Source organism: Scleropages formosus, chromosome 19 (genome assembly GCF_900964775.1).
Source record: "Scleropages formosus chromosome 19, fSclFor1.1, whole genome shotgun sequence".
NCBI lineage: Eukaryota > Metazoa > Chordata > Actinopteri > Osteoglossiformes > Osteoglossidae > Scleropages > Scleropages formosus.
Genome location: NC_041824.1, coordinates 10,435,104 through 10,453,674, shown reverse-complemented (window position 1 = coordinate 10,453,674; position 18,571 = coordinate 10,435,104). Strand labels below are relative to the sequence as shown.

Here is an 18,571-nt window from a genome sequence, read left to right as displayed (position 1 = left end):
ACACACCCAGGACGGGACGCCAGTCCGTCGCAAGGCACCCCAAGCGGGACTCGAACCCCAGACCCACCGGAGAGCAGGACTTGGTCCAACCCACTGCGCCACCGCGCCCCCCCCCCCCATTTAGCAGACACTTATCTCAAAACCAACTTCCAATAAACACTATATAGTGGTACCAGCCCACACCTTATTTATCCAAGGTGACTTACAATAGTAAATACACTACTTACAATGAGTCATTCACCCAAATACCAGTGAAACACACATTCTGTTTGTCACTCACACACACACACACACACACACACACACACACACACACACACACAGATTACAGATTACTTTTTTTAAGTCAACAATCCACCTGAATGTTTTTGATCTGTGGGAAGAAAACAGAGCACCCGGAGGAATCCCACACAAACAAGGGGACAACATGCAAATTCCGTACAGACTGAGCAGGGATGAAAACCCATGTCCTCCTGCACCACCCAGGTGCTGCGAGACAGTGGTGCTAGTGGATATGAACTTGGGTCTTCACAAGTAAGGTGGTTACTCTAACCACAACAATATGAGTTACCAATGTGCACTGTGTTGAACACATTGAAAAAAGCTACCCCCAGCAATAATTGGTTTGAAACCTTTATTCTCAGAAATTCAGCAAACATTTAGAACAGTCTACATGATGGCCAAAACCTCACTGGGAATGGCTTGTTACTGCCAGCCACCATCTGCGTTCCACATGCTACCAAAACAAAACATGCAAATGATCATTTTGTTGCTTATAAAACTGAAACAAGGACACTGACATCCCCGTGTAATTTCCCATCAACCTGTGCAAGATCCAGCAGAGGTAGAAAACACTGCCGAGAAACAGTACACAAAGAAAAAGCTGACAATAGCAACATTAAAATGTAACAGTGTTCTGCCTATCATGAGCCCAGAAAATGATGCTGAAGTGAAGGCACAAGTCTGAAACAAGCATCCTAGAAGAAAACAAATTGTTAGCTTGGCACTTCTAAGAAATATTGCTATTGAAGCTTCGTCATTGATATTCAGGCATTTTTAGATGTTGAAATTGAAATAAAAAGAGCTTTGACAGTTCAATTTGGATTCTTTCTTTGCTCTCTCCTGATGGGGGAAAAATGGTATAGATACATAAACTAAGCCCATGAAGTCACCCAATGGCACAGTTCTAGCCTTACAAAGAAACAGCCTTCAGCAGCCTGGAGGTGTTAGATGTCTCTGCATTTAAAAACTCAATTTTATATAAGACGCCATATTCTGACTACCCTCGTAGCCTAATTACATGCCTAGCAGCTTATTCAAATATGCTTCCTTGATACAGCTAAAGAGCTCTGTGTAATCACCATACATGGGGAAAAACAAATAGCAGAGACCAACAGAGACCATTTCAACCTCCGAGTCATGCTGTCATAGGGCTTCGTTGAGGCCATTTAATATTGTGCTGGAAAAGGCAGGGGACGCTGAGGGTAGAAACCAGGGAACACAGACGGGGACGTGACTAGAAGACCTTCCTGCGCCAGCAGCCCGCCTGTCCAACCCAAGGCTCAGAGCGCCAGCTGCCGCAACTCCACAGCATGCCAACATGAGTGCGCTCACTGCTGCACTTGCATTGTTATTGAAATCGCAGCACTGTTGTGACCCGCTGGTGAAAGAAAATGATTAATCTCAAATACCAAGGTATTCCCATGTAATGCTAGAGCAGCAATGTATTTGCAAAAGTGAAAATGAGAAAGCAAACAAGAAAAAAGTTCAACAGCACTTTGTGTAATGAAATATGCATGAATCTCACACTGTAATTAAACCAGAATCACAGAATGAAAACAAAGCCTCAGACAAAACAAAAATAATTAAACAATTAAATTCCTTAAGATCCCAAAAGTCTTTGATTTGCAATTGTCATATTTATGGGCAAAGAAGATCTCCCTGGTTAAATATGCCTCTTGCACCCCATTATGCTCATTCTGATTTTACCCTATTGTGTTGAGACTGCGGCACAATCATTACTACAGTGGTGAAAATTAAAAAGAAATAAAAAAGTACACGAATATTAGGCTTAAGAATCCACACTGATAACCCCTATTTAATAGTTCACTAGAGTGAATACCCATTTCCCAGATCGCTGGGCAGGGGATGCTGTTGTTAGGAATCTAGCAAAGAAGAAATCAGTTCCCCTCTCCCCAAGCTCTGTGGAATATTTATTCATTCCTTCCTCTAGGAGGAATGAATATGAATGGTTATGAAAATTGGGGCAATTTCCTTTCGAGTAAGCATATTATTGCTGAAGAAATAAAAACAGAATTCCACCTGGGCTAAATTTTAATCTTGTGAATGAACCCTGACCAAAACCCAGTCTCCAAGAACCTAACTGAACTTGATCTGTAACTCAACATGTCCTTCTCAAGAGGGGTTAATGAAGCACTCTTCAAAGGGTATTATGAAAACCTTCATTTGGATGCCAAAAACATTTATTAGTCACATTCTCTCTGCACGAGACACCTTTACATAAATAGTCTTCCCCATAGCAATGCTGCTTTCGTATCATTGTCAAAAAGTACATTAGAATAATAGAGGATATACATCTGCATCCCTACAGATTAACCAATTATGTTCAATAGATATAAAAGTGAAAGCAGTGCACTGACAATTTTATGAGCTCATTCTCCTAAATTTTTCTTTCAACAAAAGCGGCGTATGGACTTATTTTAGAGTCGAGCTCCACTCCTGTTCTTCACCAACGTCGCTTATTTTGCCTTCTTGCTTTTCTGCTTTTTGTTCTTCCCTCCGGCTTTGGATGACTCATCCTGGGGTGGAAGGATGAACGAAAAGAATAACAAAAGACTCTACACAGGCAACAGCATCTTCAAAAGCTGAGTCAATAACATATTGAATCCCAATCAGTTCATGAACCCAACACTTCCCCCATTCTTCTAGCTACTATAAATGCATAAAATTATTAATTTGCTCTATACCTGTCCACTTCTTGAATGACTTTTAAAAGGTTAGTCTTTTCAAATAGGCATTAAGCTGAACAGCTAAAACTCAGTTGCTGGTGTTGGCACCTGTCTAGAACCACCCAGAGCAATGAAGAAAGGGAAAGCGTCAAACTAACTACAGATAATACTTGATATGAATAAGCAGACATCTGAAAAAAGGCCAATTATTATTAGAGACATTAAATACTGTTAAAATAACATAAAATGTTGGCAAGCATGCATTCCAATATGGGTTCAGTGATATAAAATAGTGGATAATATTTTAAGAATGAAACACTGAAACATCACAATGACAGAAGTATACAGAGTACACTTAGTCCTCAACTGACAAACAGAGCAGGAACCAGGCATCTGATCATAACTCAAAGTGTTTGTAAAGCCATCAAATATGTCACAATGGAAGCGTATTAATATTGATGTCTCGATTTATTCACAAGTTAGATTCCGTGAAATATTGGAAACATCAGTTAAAAGACAGGGAACTCCACTGAGAGGATACCAGTCTGATGCACTTTTATCTTTTATTAACCTGAAGCAATATTAAAATTAAGTCTACTATAAAATGACTGACAATAAAAAATACATAATCTCCACAACCTCCTATTCAATATATCGTGTTCTGCTTTATACAAGCAAAGACAGTATCATGTTCCTTCTGGCCATCAGGTGCAAAATTTGAATGAAAAAGTGGAGCAGAGAAAGGAGAATAACTTTGACTGTAATGGAGGATAGTGTCGGGAAAATATATTAAAAAGTGTCTGACATTAATTACTGGCTGTATGTCTCATTTTTTACTGAGAACTTAAAACAGACCTTGAGCATGGAACAGATTCATCACATGAGTATTTGCAAAGCTTGTCTGCAATTGGTCATAAGTTTACTTTATCGATGGAATCAAAAAAGCACAATATAACAGACACAAACCTTCAATTTGTTTTAAGCTTTTCACTTTACATTTATGCATGGAAGACTTTTTGTTAACTTTGAGCAACATTAAAATTAAAAATACTTAGTCTCCACAAACTCCAATTCAATGGCAATTGTTGTGCATAAATAACAGGCACTGAATAAAAACTTTGTCATCTTGTTATTGATCACTGAATGTCAGCAACATGAAACAGGACCTAGAAACACTGAATAACTCATTCTGTACTAATAAATTGTGGTGAGACAAGCAAGGTGAATTCATCCAGTCCCACATCTCCACTCTGGCTGAATTTTGCTGCCAACTAATGAGTGTTTGCAGAAATGCAGGTGGCATTCTATCAAACACATTTTTGAAATTAGATTTGACGTGAAGGGAATACAATTTAAAAAAAATAAACTGAAAAATGTGTAACTTAAATTTTTGTAACAAGGTACCATCGTATTTGCTTGCACTATGTCACACCACTTAAAACATTCTGTAGAGGAAACTGGCAGCCAAGTATAAGAAATATACTTATTTCTTACAATGGGATGGCACAGTGGCACAGCAAGTAGCGCCGCTGTCTCACAGTGCCTGGGTGGCGTGAGAGGATATGGGTTTGATCCCTGATCAGTCTGTGTGGAGTTTGCATGTTCTCCCCATGTCTGCGTGGGTTTCCTCAGGGTGCTCTGGTTTCCTCCCACAGTCCAAAGACATGCTGTTCAGGTTCACCCATAGTGTGTGAGTGACAAAGAGAGAGAGTGTGTTCCACTGATGTATGGATGAGTGACCCCCTGTAAGTAGTGTATCTAACAGTGTAAGTCACCTTGGTGAATAAGGTGTGTGGGCTGTTAACACTACATAGAGTTCACTGGAAGTCTTTTTGGAGAAAAGTGCCTGCTAAGTAAATGTAAGAAATATATGCTTTTTATGTCAGACTGTAAACTCACACTTTAGCAACTTACTTTCTTCTCTATAAATCCAGCTTTCCTATTGGATGCTAAATCTCTACCACCTAAACCACAAGTTATCTTTCATTTCTCATTCAGCATATTCATTCTGTATATACCTGGACATCTATTCAAAAATTCAATTCCACTAAAAGATTACAGAAAAGCCCATCCTACTTAATCATGATGCGCCCAGTGGGACTTGAAAAAATGCAAAGTCTCCTGACCTTAGGATTGCAATCCTTTCTTCCACTATCTAACTGGCCTGACTTACAATTGACAACTGTGTGGTCATATGACACAATAATTCAAACTCTTCTAATAAAGCCAGCACTGCAGTTTCTTTCGTCCATTTCTCCCGCAGAAGTGGATGATGCAAAAGTAGGAGAAGTGTTTACGAAGTCCCTGTCACAACAAGGTTATCTTCCATAATCTCTGACAGCTTGTAGTGCACCCAGGGGCATCTGGCAGGGGGACGATTTTAAATAAGAGGACCAATCTCCTTCGTATCCTGATTATTTATTGGCTACTCATCTGCCAGATCCAGCTGGAAAAGGCAGGAAATTTCTTGTGTTTTAATTTTTGTTTTTAAAAGAGATCCCTCAGCCAGTAATATCCCTTTCCAACCACTTATTAACAATGTTGTTACTGTTGGCAACAGCCCTGTTTTTGGGGATGGGACTAGTTTTAAAAGAAAAAAAAGCCTAGCAACACCAGAATGTTCCATATACAACTATATGATACCATATACTATATAAAGGAGGTAGTATTTTCTTACATGGAGGCAAAGATATTGCCCTTCCAACACGTAACATATGTACTTAATGTTATAAAACTGCTACAGTATGGCAACATACCCAGAACTGTTCAGCTGTCTCTAACCAAGTAAGATTCAGATTTTCTGAACCAGAGACTTAAATTTTTGATGATACCCACACAAAAACAGCAAGGTACAGCACAGTAGAAAAATCTTCTGCGTTAACATCTTTCCAGACAAACTGTTTCAAGACTCTTACAACTCCTCAACCATAACCGAATGAATAATAGGCTAGTGTGACAAAGGTAATGGTCTTTGTTTAATAAATAAATAAATAAAATAAAATTTAAAAAAAAAAAAAAAAAAAAAAAAAAAAAAAAAGACCTTTCGCTTTGTATTACTTCATATCTGAAATTGTATAGTCTGGGAAAGGAAAATAACAGATTTGACTCTAACACAAAAACCAAGCAGAATAAATGCATTTGCTGAAGCACCCTTTGTTGAAGTTGAATGTTGATGGCAGTATCATAAAGAGGCTTATTTTTGCTGAGGTTCATGGTATTCTATGAGGCAGACACAGGGTTGCACTTTGTGTGTGAGTGTGTGGTCATTTTCTTATTCATTGAGGCGATGCTTTTGAAGGAAAGGGCCTCACTGGAATAGTAAACCCAAGTAAACATTTTATTCTGTGGAAATGTCTTTGTATGTTTTCAGGGTTGTACCCAAAAATGTCTCTAGCTGGCTTAAAATTATCATTGTTAAAAAAAAAAAAAAAACAGGTTAACTTTCAAAGATTTTTGGGTTTCACCGGGGTGGAATCACAGATATGAGAGTCATTCTGAAATCCTTACCCAGATACTAAGACAAACATGCAAACATGAGTGTTCGCTTGTATATACTTGGGTGCGAGAGTAGTTATCTGAATTACTCTCCAGTTTAATCACTGAAGAATCAAACCAGATGGACGTACGTTACATTTATTCATTTCTACAACATTTTTCTACAAAGTGACTTACAATGTCAAACTACCTACAATTATTTACACATTTATACTATACAGCTGGGTAATTTTACTGGAGCAATTTAAATATGTATTGATGAGTGACCCATTGTAAGTAGTGTATCTAGCAGTGTAAATCACCTTGGTGAATAAAGTGTGTGGGATGATAACACTACATAGAGTTCGTTGGAAGTCGCTTTGGAGAAAAGAATCTGCTAAATAAATGAACGTAAGTAAAGTACCCTGCTGAAGGGTACTACGGCTGTAGGTGGGGATCAAACCTGCGACCTTTGGGACCAAAGGCAGCAGTTCTAAACACTGTGCTACCAGCTGCCCCAGCTGCATGTTACACAGCAATTCATGAAGACACTGATTATACAGAGGCTGGAATAATAAGGATCTGCAATTGAGCTTTCTTCAGAGAATCTCATGGCAAAAAAAAAAAAAAAAAAAACTACCTCCGCACCAGAGGCAAGCAATCCTAATTCCATGTCTACAAACACTGAGTCATCCCTACAGCCTTAGATGGTAAAAGCAGCAGAAAAAACTATATACATTATAAAAGCTTATATGATGGAAAAACTGCAAAGACAATAAATCAGTACAGAGAACAGTCCAAGTATTGGAACAGGCAGACATCCACAAAGTGTACTTAAGTACAGTTAATGTTAAACTTCACCCGTCTCCCTAACAAGAAGTCAGCTAGACGGAAACCTGGCAGCAGGATTTGAATTGGTTAAGATGATGAGGAAGTGGGACTTTATGATTACAAGTTTGTAGGTCTGGGCCCCCGAGGGGGTACTGTTGTAACCTTCAGAAACATATTTAACCTGAACTGCCATGTGAAGGAATCATGTCCACAACCATGAGGACCCTCAGACCACCTCTCCCCAGCCCTCAATGGTAACAATACAAAGTTTGAAACACAGACAGCACTGCTAGTCCACCAAAGGCCTTTAATTTACCCTTTCGAACCCATTAGGCTTCATTGAGCTCCTGAAGCGCTGCAATATTGCTGTGTTGCAGTAAAATGAAGATACACGATACCCAAATGAACCAGCTGGTAAGCTACTGCCTTTCTGTACCAGTGAAGCATGGAAATAAACTCCCAAAGCATGTAGAATACCGCGTTTTGCAGTGTCTTTAAATCAGTAGTCAGTGAGCTTGCCTGTGCTCCTAAATAACTAAAAAGGGACATATTTTACATTAATTAAATTCATGGTCACAAACTCTTATTTATGAGCACTCATTTGAATATATGCGATAACCCTGATGTAACCACGGGTGAGTAGTAATGAGTTACATTTTACTCCATTACTTATACTTAAGGAAATCTCTGGAGAAACTTCATTTTTCAGAGTACAGAGTTTTTGGCATCAATACTTCTAACATACTTTCGTACAGTCGTAAAAAAGTATCTGTGCTCTGTTAGGTTTCTGTCACACTATGCAGGAATAATCCCTATTGTTCTTTTTGAATTTTTGATGAATTATGTATTTCCATTTACTAGAAAGAGCGGCTGCACTAAGGGCACTGTTATGAGAAATGTCCACCTACAACAATGTTACAACAAATGTTTGCATACTAATTTTTCTGAACTTATTGCCTATGTACTATAATTTAATACTGAATGCAGGTTTTGAATACTGTGAACACATTTCCATAATTTTACACTAAAGCTGGCTAGTTTTTCCCCCCCACTTTGTGTTGAATGCAGCTTTTGAATACTGTGAACGCATTTTCATAATTTTATAGTCAAGCTAGCAAGTTTTTTCTACGTTGTGCTAAATACAGGTTTTGAATACTGTGAACACATTTCCAAAATTTTATATTAAATACAGTTATTTTTTCCTATTTTTCCTTGTTGTACCTTATCACACATCAACACATCTAAATGAAAGCGGCAGTCTGGTTATGTGGGTTATCTAACATCCATCCCAATCCAAAAGCATACACTGGCTACCCAAACTATAAATTGTGTGTGGTGTGTGTGTATATAGAGTTCACTAAATTGGTCAACAAGCTCTGCCTACCTTTTAACCAGAATGTCAAAGTCAAAATTAGTAATGGAATACCACTTAAACAGCCAAATTAGATTCAGTTTAGCCAGCTGACTGACTAGTTGAGTTCAAGCCAATGCTTGTTGCTGTCTGATTTTGGTGTCCTAAATGAACCATTTCCTAGTTAGACATACTGTAGATCAAATCAGCTAAAATGAGTAAAGCAAGTTTTGGGAATGTGACTAATGCCATAGGGTTTTACCTTTCTTTGGACTTTGAACATCTGAACTGACAGGCCTTTTTCATTTGTTTGTTATTTGGATGTTTTTATTTTGTGTCTGGTTTTGTTTGTTGGTTATGAGGCAGTTGGTAGTGTAGTGGTCAGGGAAAATTACTTAAAAGCTGTTGATTTGGCTTTGAATCCCACTCGTGCCACTAGTATATTCCTTAGGATAAAGGTGTTAGCTAAATGGCAAATGAATGATACAGCCTTGTTTGGGACAGAGAGTAGTGTAGGGATAAAAGCCGTTCCCTGCCTCACCACTCCGTGCTCCCTAGATAGAGGAACACTGAGATCCTGCATCATATGTGCTATTTATGAAGAAAAAAGAAAAAGAGAGGAGAGCAGGAGCCAGTCCAACCCACTGCGCCACCACACCCCCATAACAACAGTACATGAGAATTGTTTTTTATGAATAATGTACACTCCTCTAGATATAACTGAAAAAAGGTTAGGAACTGGTTTGAAAGAATAGCAGCTATATAGATTTTCAGGGGGGAACAAGGAATTAAACATTTTCTTGCGATTAATTTTTTCTAATTATCTTGTGGTTTTAGACTTTAAGGGTTAAAAGGACCTAACATAGTTTGTGTTAATTTTACATAAAAATGGCATAATTTTTCAAGCATTTAGATGTTTAATTCTGACCATTTCTCATACTTACGTACTGCCCTACTTGTAACCTCATGCTTTATCAAAATGTAAAATGTTACGCAGGGTGGGTATTAAAATGCCTGTACCCAGTGATTTTATATATATACATATACACACACAAACACACACAGTGTATATACACACACATTATAGATTGTGTATATATATATATATATATATATATATATATATATATATATATATACACAGTATACACACACAAAATATATATATACTGTATGTATATACACACATATATATATATACACACACACACATATATATATATATTACATATATATACACATATATAGTGTGTGTGTATATATTGCCTACATTTGACTAACAAGCTGTTTCCATTATCTTAAATACTAGAACACACACACACACACACACACACACACACACACACCATCTGAAACCACTTGTCCCATACGGGGTTGTGAGGAGCCAGAGCCTAACCAGGCAACACAGGGCAAAAGGCTAGGGGGGAGCGGACACACCCAGGACGGGACGCCAGTCCGTCGCAAGGCACCCCAAGCGGGACTCGAACCCCAGACCCACTGGAGAGCAGGACCCAGTCCCACCCACTGCGCCACGGCACCCCCTCCGCTAGAACAAACAAACTTGTATTATTACTGAAGTATGATTCAATGGACGGAGACCAGTCGTAATGAGTGAATACTTTGCGACAGCAGGTAACAGAAGCATTTCATAATAACAAAGATTATGGATATACTCAGGTATCTTGCTGAGCGGAATACTGTATTTCAGTTTTAATGAGCAGCAGACAGACATCAAAACTAGCTTTACTGTCATAATAAAAGGACAAATGGTGCTCCATCCAAGTTTGCTGATACCTCGTCCGAGAGCGATGGCACCCTGAAGGGAACATGAGACGGAGCAGCTTTGAACTGTTGCATCACGGCTGCTGTTCCTTGCACCCCCCCTCCCAGCACAAGTACTGACAAAAATCGCCCAAACCTGGTAAGATTTTCACATTTAGGAAGGACAGCTAATTGACACGGGTGTTTCTAAATGCACCTCCTTAGACTTCAAAGGTAGTGCTTCGCTAGGACAGCAGAGGTGCAGGACCTCGGAAAGGGGAAGCAAGAAGACCGTACAGTGAGAACAACCTGCCCGTTGTATGGCAGAGTGTGTCTCTGTGTGGGTATGCTTCTATGCACCTCAGATATTTCCATTAAGAGAAAAACACTTGTGTTTCTGTTATTTCTTTAATTAACGAAAAGCATACTCTGAGACACTGCCTTGCCACACAAAATACCAGCAGTATACTGGGATGTAAACGCTGGTTTTTCAGAGCAAATATTATTGTTATGAAAATAGTTATGGTAACAAGTTCACAAAATGTGAGAAATTAGGCAATATGAAAATAATGGTAAAGATTATAATAAGTTGTTTCTGATCGTTTTCATTTTTGCTGCTAGATGAATAAAAACATTATTTCACTCACTCACTCACTCTCATTACTACTCCCTGAACAACTAAGATGTGGAAAATCATAAACTAGATAAAATCCAACATTATTCTGTTGTTTCAGTTTCACAAATAATCGAATGAGGGTAACATTTCATTAGCACAGATACACATGAAACAGTTTTTCCAGTACTTAACTTGGTTTTACAGAGCAGAAAAATAAAAGTGAGTTCTCAAGTAGTGCATTACATTTAATTTGATTTCAGTTGTGCAATGAAATTAATTAAAACCCCAATCATAGCTGAGTAATTAAGAGACAGGCTGGAAATAAAGCAGTATACCCTGTGGCCTGCAAGGACAAGAAGAGGGAACCTCTGTCTTCGGAAGTAAATTAGAGTGGAGTGTCTCTACAATAGATGATCTTCCAAGCCATCTAACAGATTCACCTTTAATCTTTCAGAGACGCAGACTTCAAGAACAGCGGCTCCCTTTCACTGCGGCTCAAACAGCACCTCATCAAATGGTGTGCAAGGTCCCCGCAGCACAATGTACACAAGCACTTTGCAAACAATAATGGACAGTCTCCCTCACGCTAACTGATGGGGGATGGCACCAATGTGGCAATGACATTCGAGCAGACTTTAATTGCAATAAATGGAGGGAAATGTCAGACAGTGGCAGATGAACTGCAGAGATGGGCCTATTATCGTAAACAGTGAACCTGTGGGACAATGTGACAAAAGTATAGAAATTAGACAAGTCCCTTGCCAGGTCCGAAATTCAGGAGCTTGGCTTCCAGAACTTGCCATGTCCCTACTACAGGTAAGTGCAGAGAAAACCCCTTACCGCAGACTCAGTATAGCCTTCCTGGACAAGGATGTTCCGGGCACAGTTGCAGATGTGTTTGAAGCGATCTGGCCCCAGCAGGATACCTCCGTACCACCTGGACACAACAACCATCACGTTCCGGACATCTAAGATCTGAGAGAAGGCAAAGAGAAGGAGAAGAAGTGGGGGTAGGGCAAGTTCAATGATCCCGCTGGCAACTGACAAACCACAATCCCACTCTCTCGGTGACCTTTCACACTAGAACGCAGTCGGTGGGCCAATGACCCACTGTGGGCTGCAGTCACGCACCTGGGGCAAAACAGTTGACAGATGTTGAAATGTATTTGTTTTATTCATAGCCCTCCCACATCCTCAGCACCTACATCCCACTGCAACAGCTCCTGAGTGGGGAACCTGCTGCTGTGCTACCGTATAAAATCTAAATACCACCTGGTTACTCAGTTAATGAGAAGGGCAACCGGGGGACACTGCTGCTTTGTAATTTATATATAACATACAGAAACACCTGCAGAGTAGTCAACCCTCACTCATTATTTTGCTGTGTCAAAGTCAACTGAAATTATTGTTTTTGTTAAGTGCCATCGAGTTAACGGCAACTCTTAGAAATGTCACAGTATATAAATTAGTGAGAAGGAGGGGTCATTCCACAACATCAGACCCAGAACCAAAAACCTTCATGCTTATGATTTTGGATCTCTTGTATGAGCGATCACCAAAACGGGCTGAGGTGGAGGAGTGTAGCAACCTGGCTGGGGTGTAGCAAGTCTTATAGATATCGGGGAGTGGATCTGTTGATAGTTTTGAGGGCCATAAATAGAGTCTTGAATTTGATCTAAGCAGCTACAGGAAGCCAATGGAGAGAGACAAGGGATATACATGGGAGCATGAGGCAGGTCAAACACAACTTGTGCAGCAGTACTCTCCATTAGCTGGAGAGTTCTGATGGCAGATACCAGAAGGCCAGACAGGAGAGAGTTGCAGCAGCCCAGGTGGGATCATCGCAAATAAATGTCTGAACCTTTTGGGAAAAGCAGAGGTATCGTTAACATAGCAGTGATAGGAGAATCTGTGGGATGACAGGTGATGGGAAGAGATGTCAACTGAAAAGAGCTGGAGGCCCTTTTTATAACAATCTGCATTGGGCCCTGTGGTTCCTTTTTTTCGTACTTAATACAACTTAAAATCCACTGGTGTTGATTCAGATCAACTGGTGTTAATCTACCTGTGTTAATTTTCATAAGTGGACAGCAAGTACTACTGACTCTGTGAGAACTCACAACTGAAACAGCAAAGCCCATCAGTTGCACTGTCACAAAAAACCAAAGACCTGTGCATGGAACAAGACAAAGCTGGAGGCAAAAAGTTGGCGGTAGTTATAAACAGAGTGGCAAATCTCTGAAATTTCCCACATTAAAGTCTACTGTCAAAATAAAAAATAACAGAAAATATGGTACATGGAAACCACTAAGAAGAGAGATCCCTCCAGAGATCTCTTCAGTACTACAAAGATAGAGCCTCAATGGAAAAGTGACTGCAAAAAACATACCTTAGAGAAAGCCCACATTACAGACCCTGATAACATCTGTAAGAAGGTTGTATAGACTGTATGAGACTAAAGTTGAGATCTTTGACCAGAAAACAAAGCTCTATGTTTCACACAACCCAAGGACTCATCAGCCAGGTAACACTGACCTACCATCATGCATGTAGGTTGCATTCTATCGTTGGGGTGGCTTTTTTTTCAAGCAGAAGGAACTGGGAACCTTTCTGCCATGAAAGGCAAAATAGAAAGAACTAAATACAGGCAAACCTTGTAGGTGGTCTGGTTTTAGTTATCAACATATCTACACTTAGGGCAAAGACATCCCAACAGGACAGAGCTTCAAAACAATACTGTCAAAACTACAAAATAATGGCTTCAAAACAAGATGATCAGAATTCTAAAAAGCACAGACAAAACCCAACCTTCAGTCCAACTGAACGTCTGTAGTATGAACCAAAAATGGCTGTCCACTTATACTTTCCCTCCAACTGAACTGGAGGAAAATTGTATGGTGGAATGATAAAAAATTCAAAATGTGCCAAGCTCATGCAGAAATAGCCATAAAAACTCAGAGCTGGATTTGCTGCCAAAGGCCTATCAGCAATGTATTGACTCTAGGGGGGATCCCAAAGCCAAATTTGTCATTTGCACAAATATTTTCCACAGGATCTGATAATAATTGTAACATGGGAATAAATGGCGACATTAACTTACCCAGCACCAACAGCAAACTGTGGAAAAGCTACAGTTTAGCTGACACTTTAATATAGTTTTTACAATTTTTATTTAAGTTTAATATATACACACTATATGCCAGATGACACTTGGACTTTTTGTAAGTAAGAAAAGTATATTTTTTGAAAATGTTAAATAAATAGATTTACATAATGAATGTGCTGAATTTATTACATTATCGAAAGGGGGCAAAAGATTGTCATGGTTTCCAATGACTTCTGGAGGCACTGTATCCCTAAATATCATACCCCAAACCATGAGAATGTGGACATGCATGGCTTCTCACAGGAACCCTGCCTGCCACTTAAAGTCACGGTACAATGACAGCATCTCCCCGCCTAACGTCCTCCCTCTGCTGCGTCCACGGCTATATAAAGACGGCTTTGACGCAAGCCATCCATTAAACTGTAGCTTGTGTACATCCTGCCCAATACGTGGCTTTGTTTCACAACTGCTCAACTGCGTCTGCAATCCTCAGCCTCTTACCGTGTGATTGCTATCCTATATTCTCAAAAGCACTAATACACTGGAACAATCCTGACACTGAGTCACATCAGACAAAGGTGTCAGCTAAACAAATAACAACAACAACGTACTATTGGTTTTACTTAAGTATACCTTGTCACACACAGACACATTTTCTGAACCACTTGTCCCATACGGGGTCGCGGGGAACCGGAGCCTACCCGTTAACACAGGGCATAAGGCCAGAAGGGGAGGGGACATACCCAGGAGGGGACGCCAGTCCGCCGCAAGGCACCCCAAGCGGGACTCGAACCCCAGACCCACTGGTGAGCAGGACCCGGTCCAACCCACTGCGCCACCGCGCCCCCTAGCTATACCTTGTCATTTATTCCCATATCATAATCAGATGTGGTGGAGAACATTTATGCAAATAAATTTAGCACAGAGAATACTGCGTCATTTGCAGCAAAGTTCAAAATAAAATGAAAAGCAATTCTTTCCAAAGGTGTGGAATTTGGTTTCATATTACAAAAATCATAAGCACACCTGTCCGTCACATAAATGAGATAACCTCTTCCTTGAAATCACCCCGTCAGGAAAATTACTGCTTTGAGGAGGTCAAACTATTATGTATTTCTTATGGGTGGGAAATCAGCTTCCAGATTAAAATTTGTCATTTAAAATGCATAAAGATACAAAAACAAAAGGTATTTCTAAACATGACAAAGATAATTTACTTTAAAATCAATTTATTTTAAAATATTTGTGACAAAAATTATTTCCTGCTGGCATTTTAATGACATAATAAATTTGCACTGCTCCTAATTCAGGGACATGGAGGTCTGGAGGATATCCTGGAATTTGTTTAGTTGTTGGATGTAAATGATAGAAATAAAAAAGTTCAAAAGATGACTGCCTGTGTCTTTCACTCTGTGAATCACACTGATAGTATGTGGTTAAAACTGCTGTGCTGCATTACTACCAAACAGCTGAAGCTAGACAATCATTTCATCACAAAATCAAGACTTTATCTTTTATCTTAGACTTTATTTTTCTTCATGTTATAAAAGCTTAGTTATTTTAATTGACTTAATAATTATGTTTACAGTTCAAATCTCACTTCTGCTGTAGTACCTATGCGCAGGGTACTTAACACTAAACTGCTCCAGAAAAAAGTACCCAAGTTCAGTAAATGGGTAAATCATTTAAAGCATAAATAAATACCAGGGGACAGTGGGTAATGTAGTGGTTACAGCTACTACCTTTGGACTATAAAGTTGCAGGCTTGATTACCACCTCCAGCTGTAGTACTCTTGAACAAGGTACTTGCCATACATTGCTCCAGTAAAAATATCCAGCGATATAAATGGGTAAATAGTTAAGTACTTTAACACTAAGTAGCTTTGGAGAAAAGTATGAGATAAAGGAAATAATGGTAGTTCTGAACCTTTTATTTCAGTTGTGCTTTACATTAAGATTTGTCTAAGGTTATGATTAGTTGGGTTCTGCCAAAGTAATAGAGAGAAAGTAGGAAGAACATATAATAGTTGATTTTGAAAGGAGTGTTGGAGTGTTAATAATCCGCTTGAGAGAATATCTGGATTCTGGATTAATTCAGAACTTCACACACTAGATTTAGCCAGAAAATAGCCAGATTGTTTTGTCCATCGGTTGTCAGACGCCAAGTATCTCCGTCCCAAAAGGTCTGATACATGTGGCAATATCAATGTACAGAATAACATTCCAGTCCCAGTGGAAGTAAAATGAACACATTCCAGAAAAAAAAGCTGCAGTAGTGAATAATATAGACGCTGTATGGAAACAGGATAAACACTGTCAACCTTTGTTATTTTTTCTTGCGGACTGGGTTTATGAAGGATGAGTGTACTTCCACAGCACTGTTACATTATTGCCCACAATGCAAGTTTTGCTAGATCAAATGAAATAAAACACATTTTTTGTGCACCACCTCATTGTGCCAGTCCTGCAAGCACGGGGTAAAATTTGACTGTAAATGTAAGCGATGGTAAGCATGTAAGATAAGCAAGAAAATAATAATATTCCTAAACACCTATTTAACCCACTCAAATACTTGCATTGTTGTTGTTGGTGTTGTTCTATTATGCTGATATTTCATTATGTTATTGTCTGCGGTTACTCCTTTGGCACTTATCCTCGCAAACAACGAAGGCACAATTATCCCGATCTTCTTGCTGCACCGCTGTCATGTAAATAAGTACGAGAACACACACACGCTGTGAAATTGCCCCTGGTCCCCATTCGTTCCCGTGCCTCCGTCGCTCCCTCATCAGAATTACACTCAGCCGTGAAAAAAGCCAAATCGGAATGCGACAGAGCGCAGGGCTCGGGAAAAAAAGAGAGTAAGATTAACAGGAAAGGCTGGGCCTCAGTGTAATTACCTGCTATTGGGGGAGGCACAAGTGGAAAATGAATTAACATGGTACAGGAGAAGAGGATGGCTCCGCTTGCCTCTTTATGGCGGATCGCAATCGGGAGCCGGTGGAGGAACCTACCCACATGGGGGATTTTACATAATAATGGGCACATAATTGCATCTCAGCTAACGACACAGCTTGTTCTTTTTCTGTCACACGCAGTTGTTCCCTTTCGGCACCGTGAAAGGCCCTGCACATCTCGACAAGCCGCCCATTTAGGTTTCGCTGGCTGCAGACCAAGCGAAACTAAGCTCATCTGAGAAATAACATCCCCTTTGTTGGGCCATCATCCACTCCATGATTGGTCAACAAGGTTTTCATCCTGGTTGTTGTTCCTAACTAATAACTAACAAACTCTGCCTTCTTTACAAATTTGCCAACCCTGAAAGACAGATGGAAAGGCGAAATACGGCAGGAATACATTATTTTTTTATTTTGTGTTCTGCTTGAACTTTTTATACACAGCAATTTACAATTCTACCCTTTAATACAGACTAGTACAAATACAAATATTTCACTAGTGTATTTTAAAGGTACTTTTCTCCTGGGTCTAACAGGTCCCATCTGGGACATCAATTTTGGGTTAAAGATTTAACCTCCTTGCTTTGAAGTATCAGTGCAGATTTTCAACATGGCAAGGGTTCTTACTTTCAGGGATTTAAAATTATAGCATCCCGCTTCAGACATTTACTAAACAGCACTCCATGGGCAAACAACAGTAGAGCTGAAGGTGCGATTTAGTCAATTTAAATGTCACAATCTAATGAAAACTGACTTCAAAAAGCAGCAATCGGTGAGCTGTGATAAACCCTCGCATTGCAGCTCTACACCCTGAAAGGGACTCCGTGAACATCACAGGGCTAACATATTGTCAATATGAAGTAACTACAGATGGACTCATAAAAATTTCTTTACAGTCAAATGGATTAGAAAAAAAAGATTTAGCGTGCAGCGTCCATTTAAAAAGAAAAAGGACGTATGACTCACCGCACACACCCCAACGACAGTCTGAGATGAAAGGTAACCAGAACGAAATGGGGTTTTGCTTGAAATGGGCTGTTAGTGACAGCTCCACCATCAGGCGTACCCTTCCCACGCACCCACACGACAGATAGTTAGGACAGTTCTTCACAGAAAACCACTGTGACGAAAAAATCCTCCTCCCAGGATGAGTGTGAGACCAAGTGCCCTGCCATCAGCCAGCATGACCCTTGATTACAGGCGTCAGGCGCTTCCGCTGGAGAAAGGCTGCTCAGGCACGAGAGCCAGCCTGCGTACCTGCTTGCTGTTACTGGCGCCGAGCATGCTGTTTCAACTGACACGCACACTAATGCATATGCAGAAGCCTGCTTTCACACTCACAAACACCTACAAACAGGTAGAAACACATACGCAAGCATATGCAGCGACACGTTACACTTACCGTCGTTAATAGACAAAATATCTTGAGGACTCTGGATAGTAGTTGTTTCTGAATCATACAGATTATCGGACTACTCACTGTGTTTAATTAAGCACATTAGATGG

The 18,571-nt window shown here is 39.8% G+C and overlaps 1 protein-coding gene across 2 annotated transcripts in view; it reads right to left on the bottom strand.

Moving 5' to 3' along the window:
* Positions 1-671: 671 nt before the first annotated feature.
* Positions 672-18,571, bottom strand: part of impact (impact RWD domain protein) — a 40,626-nt gene continuing 22,726 nt past the window's right edge. Inside the window, exons 10-11 of one of the 2 annotated variants that reach the window (XM_018748007.2) lie at positions 11,843-11,977; positions 672-2,819 (exon numbers count right to left, since the gene is read on the bottom strand). In XM_018748007.2, the coding sequence (XP_018603523.2) occupies positions 2,760-2,819; positions 11,843-11,977 (195 nt within the window). In that variant the 3' untranslated portion in view covers positions 672-2,759. Of the gene's footprint in view, positions 2,820-11,291; positions 11,718-11,842; positions 11,978-18,571 lie in introns of those variants that run through there. The other variant, XM_018748009.2, reaches the window with a different exon arrangement.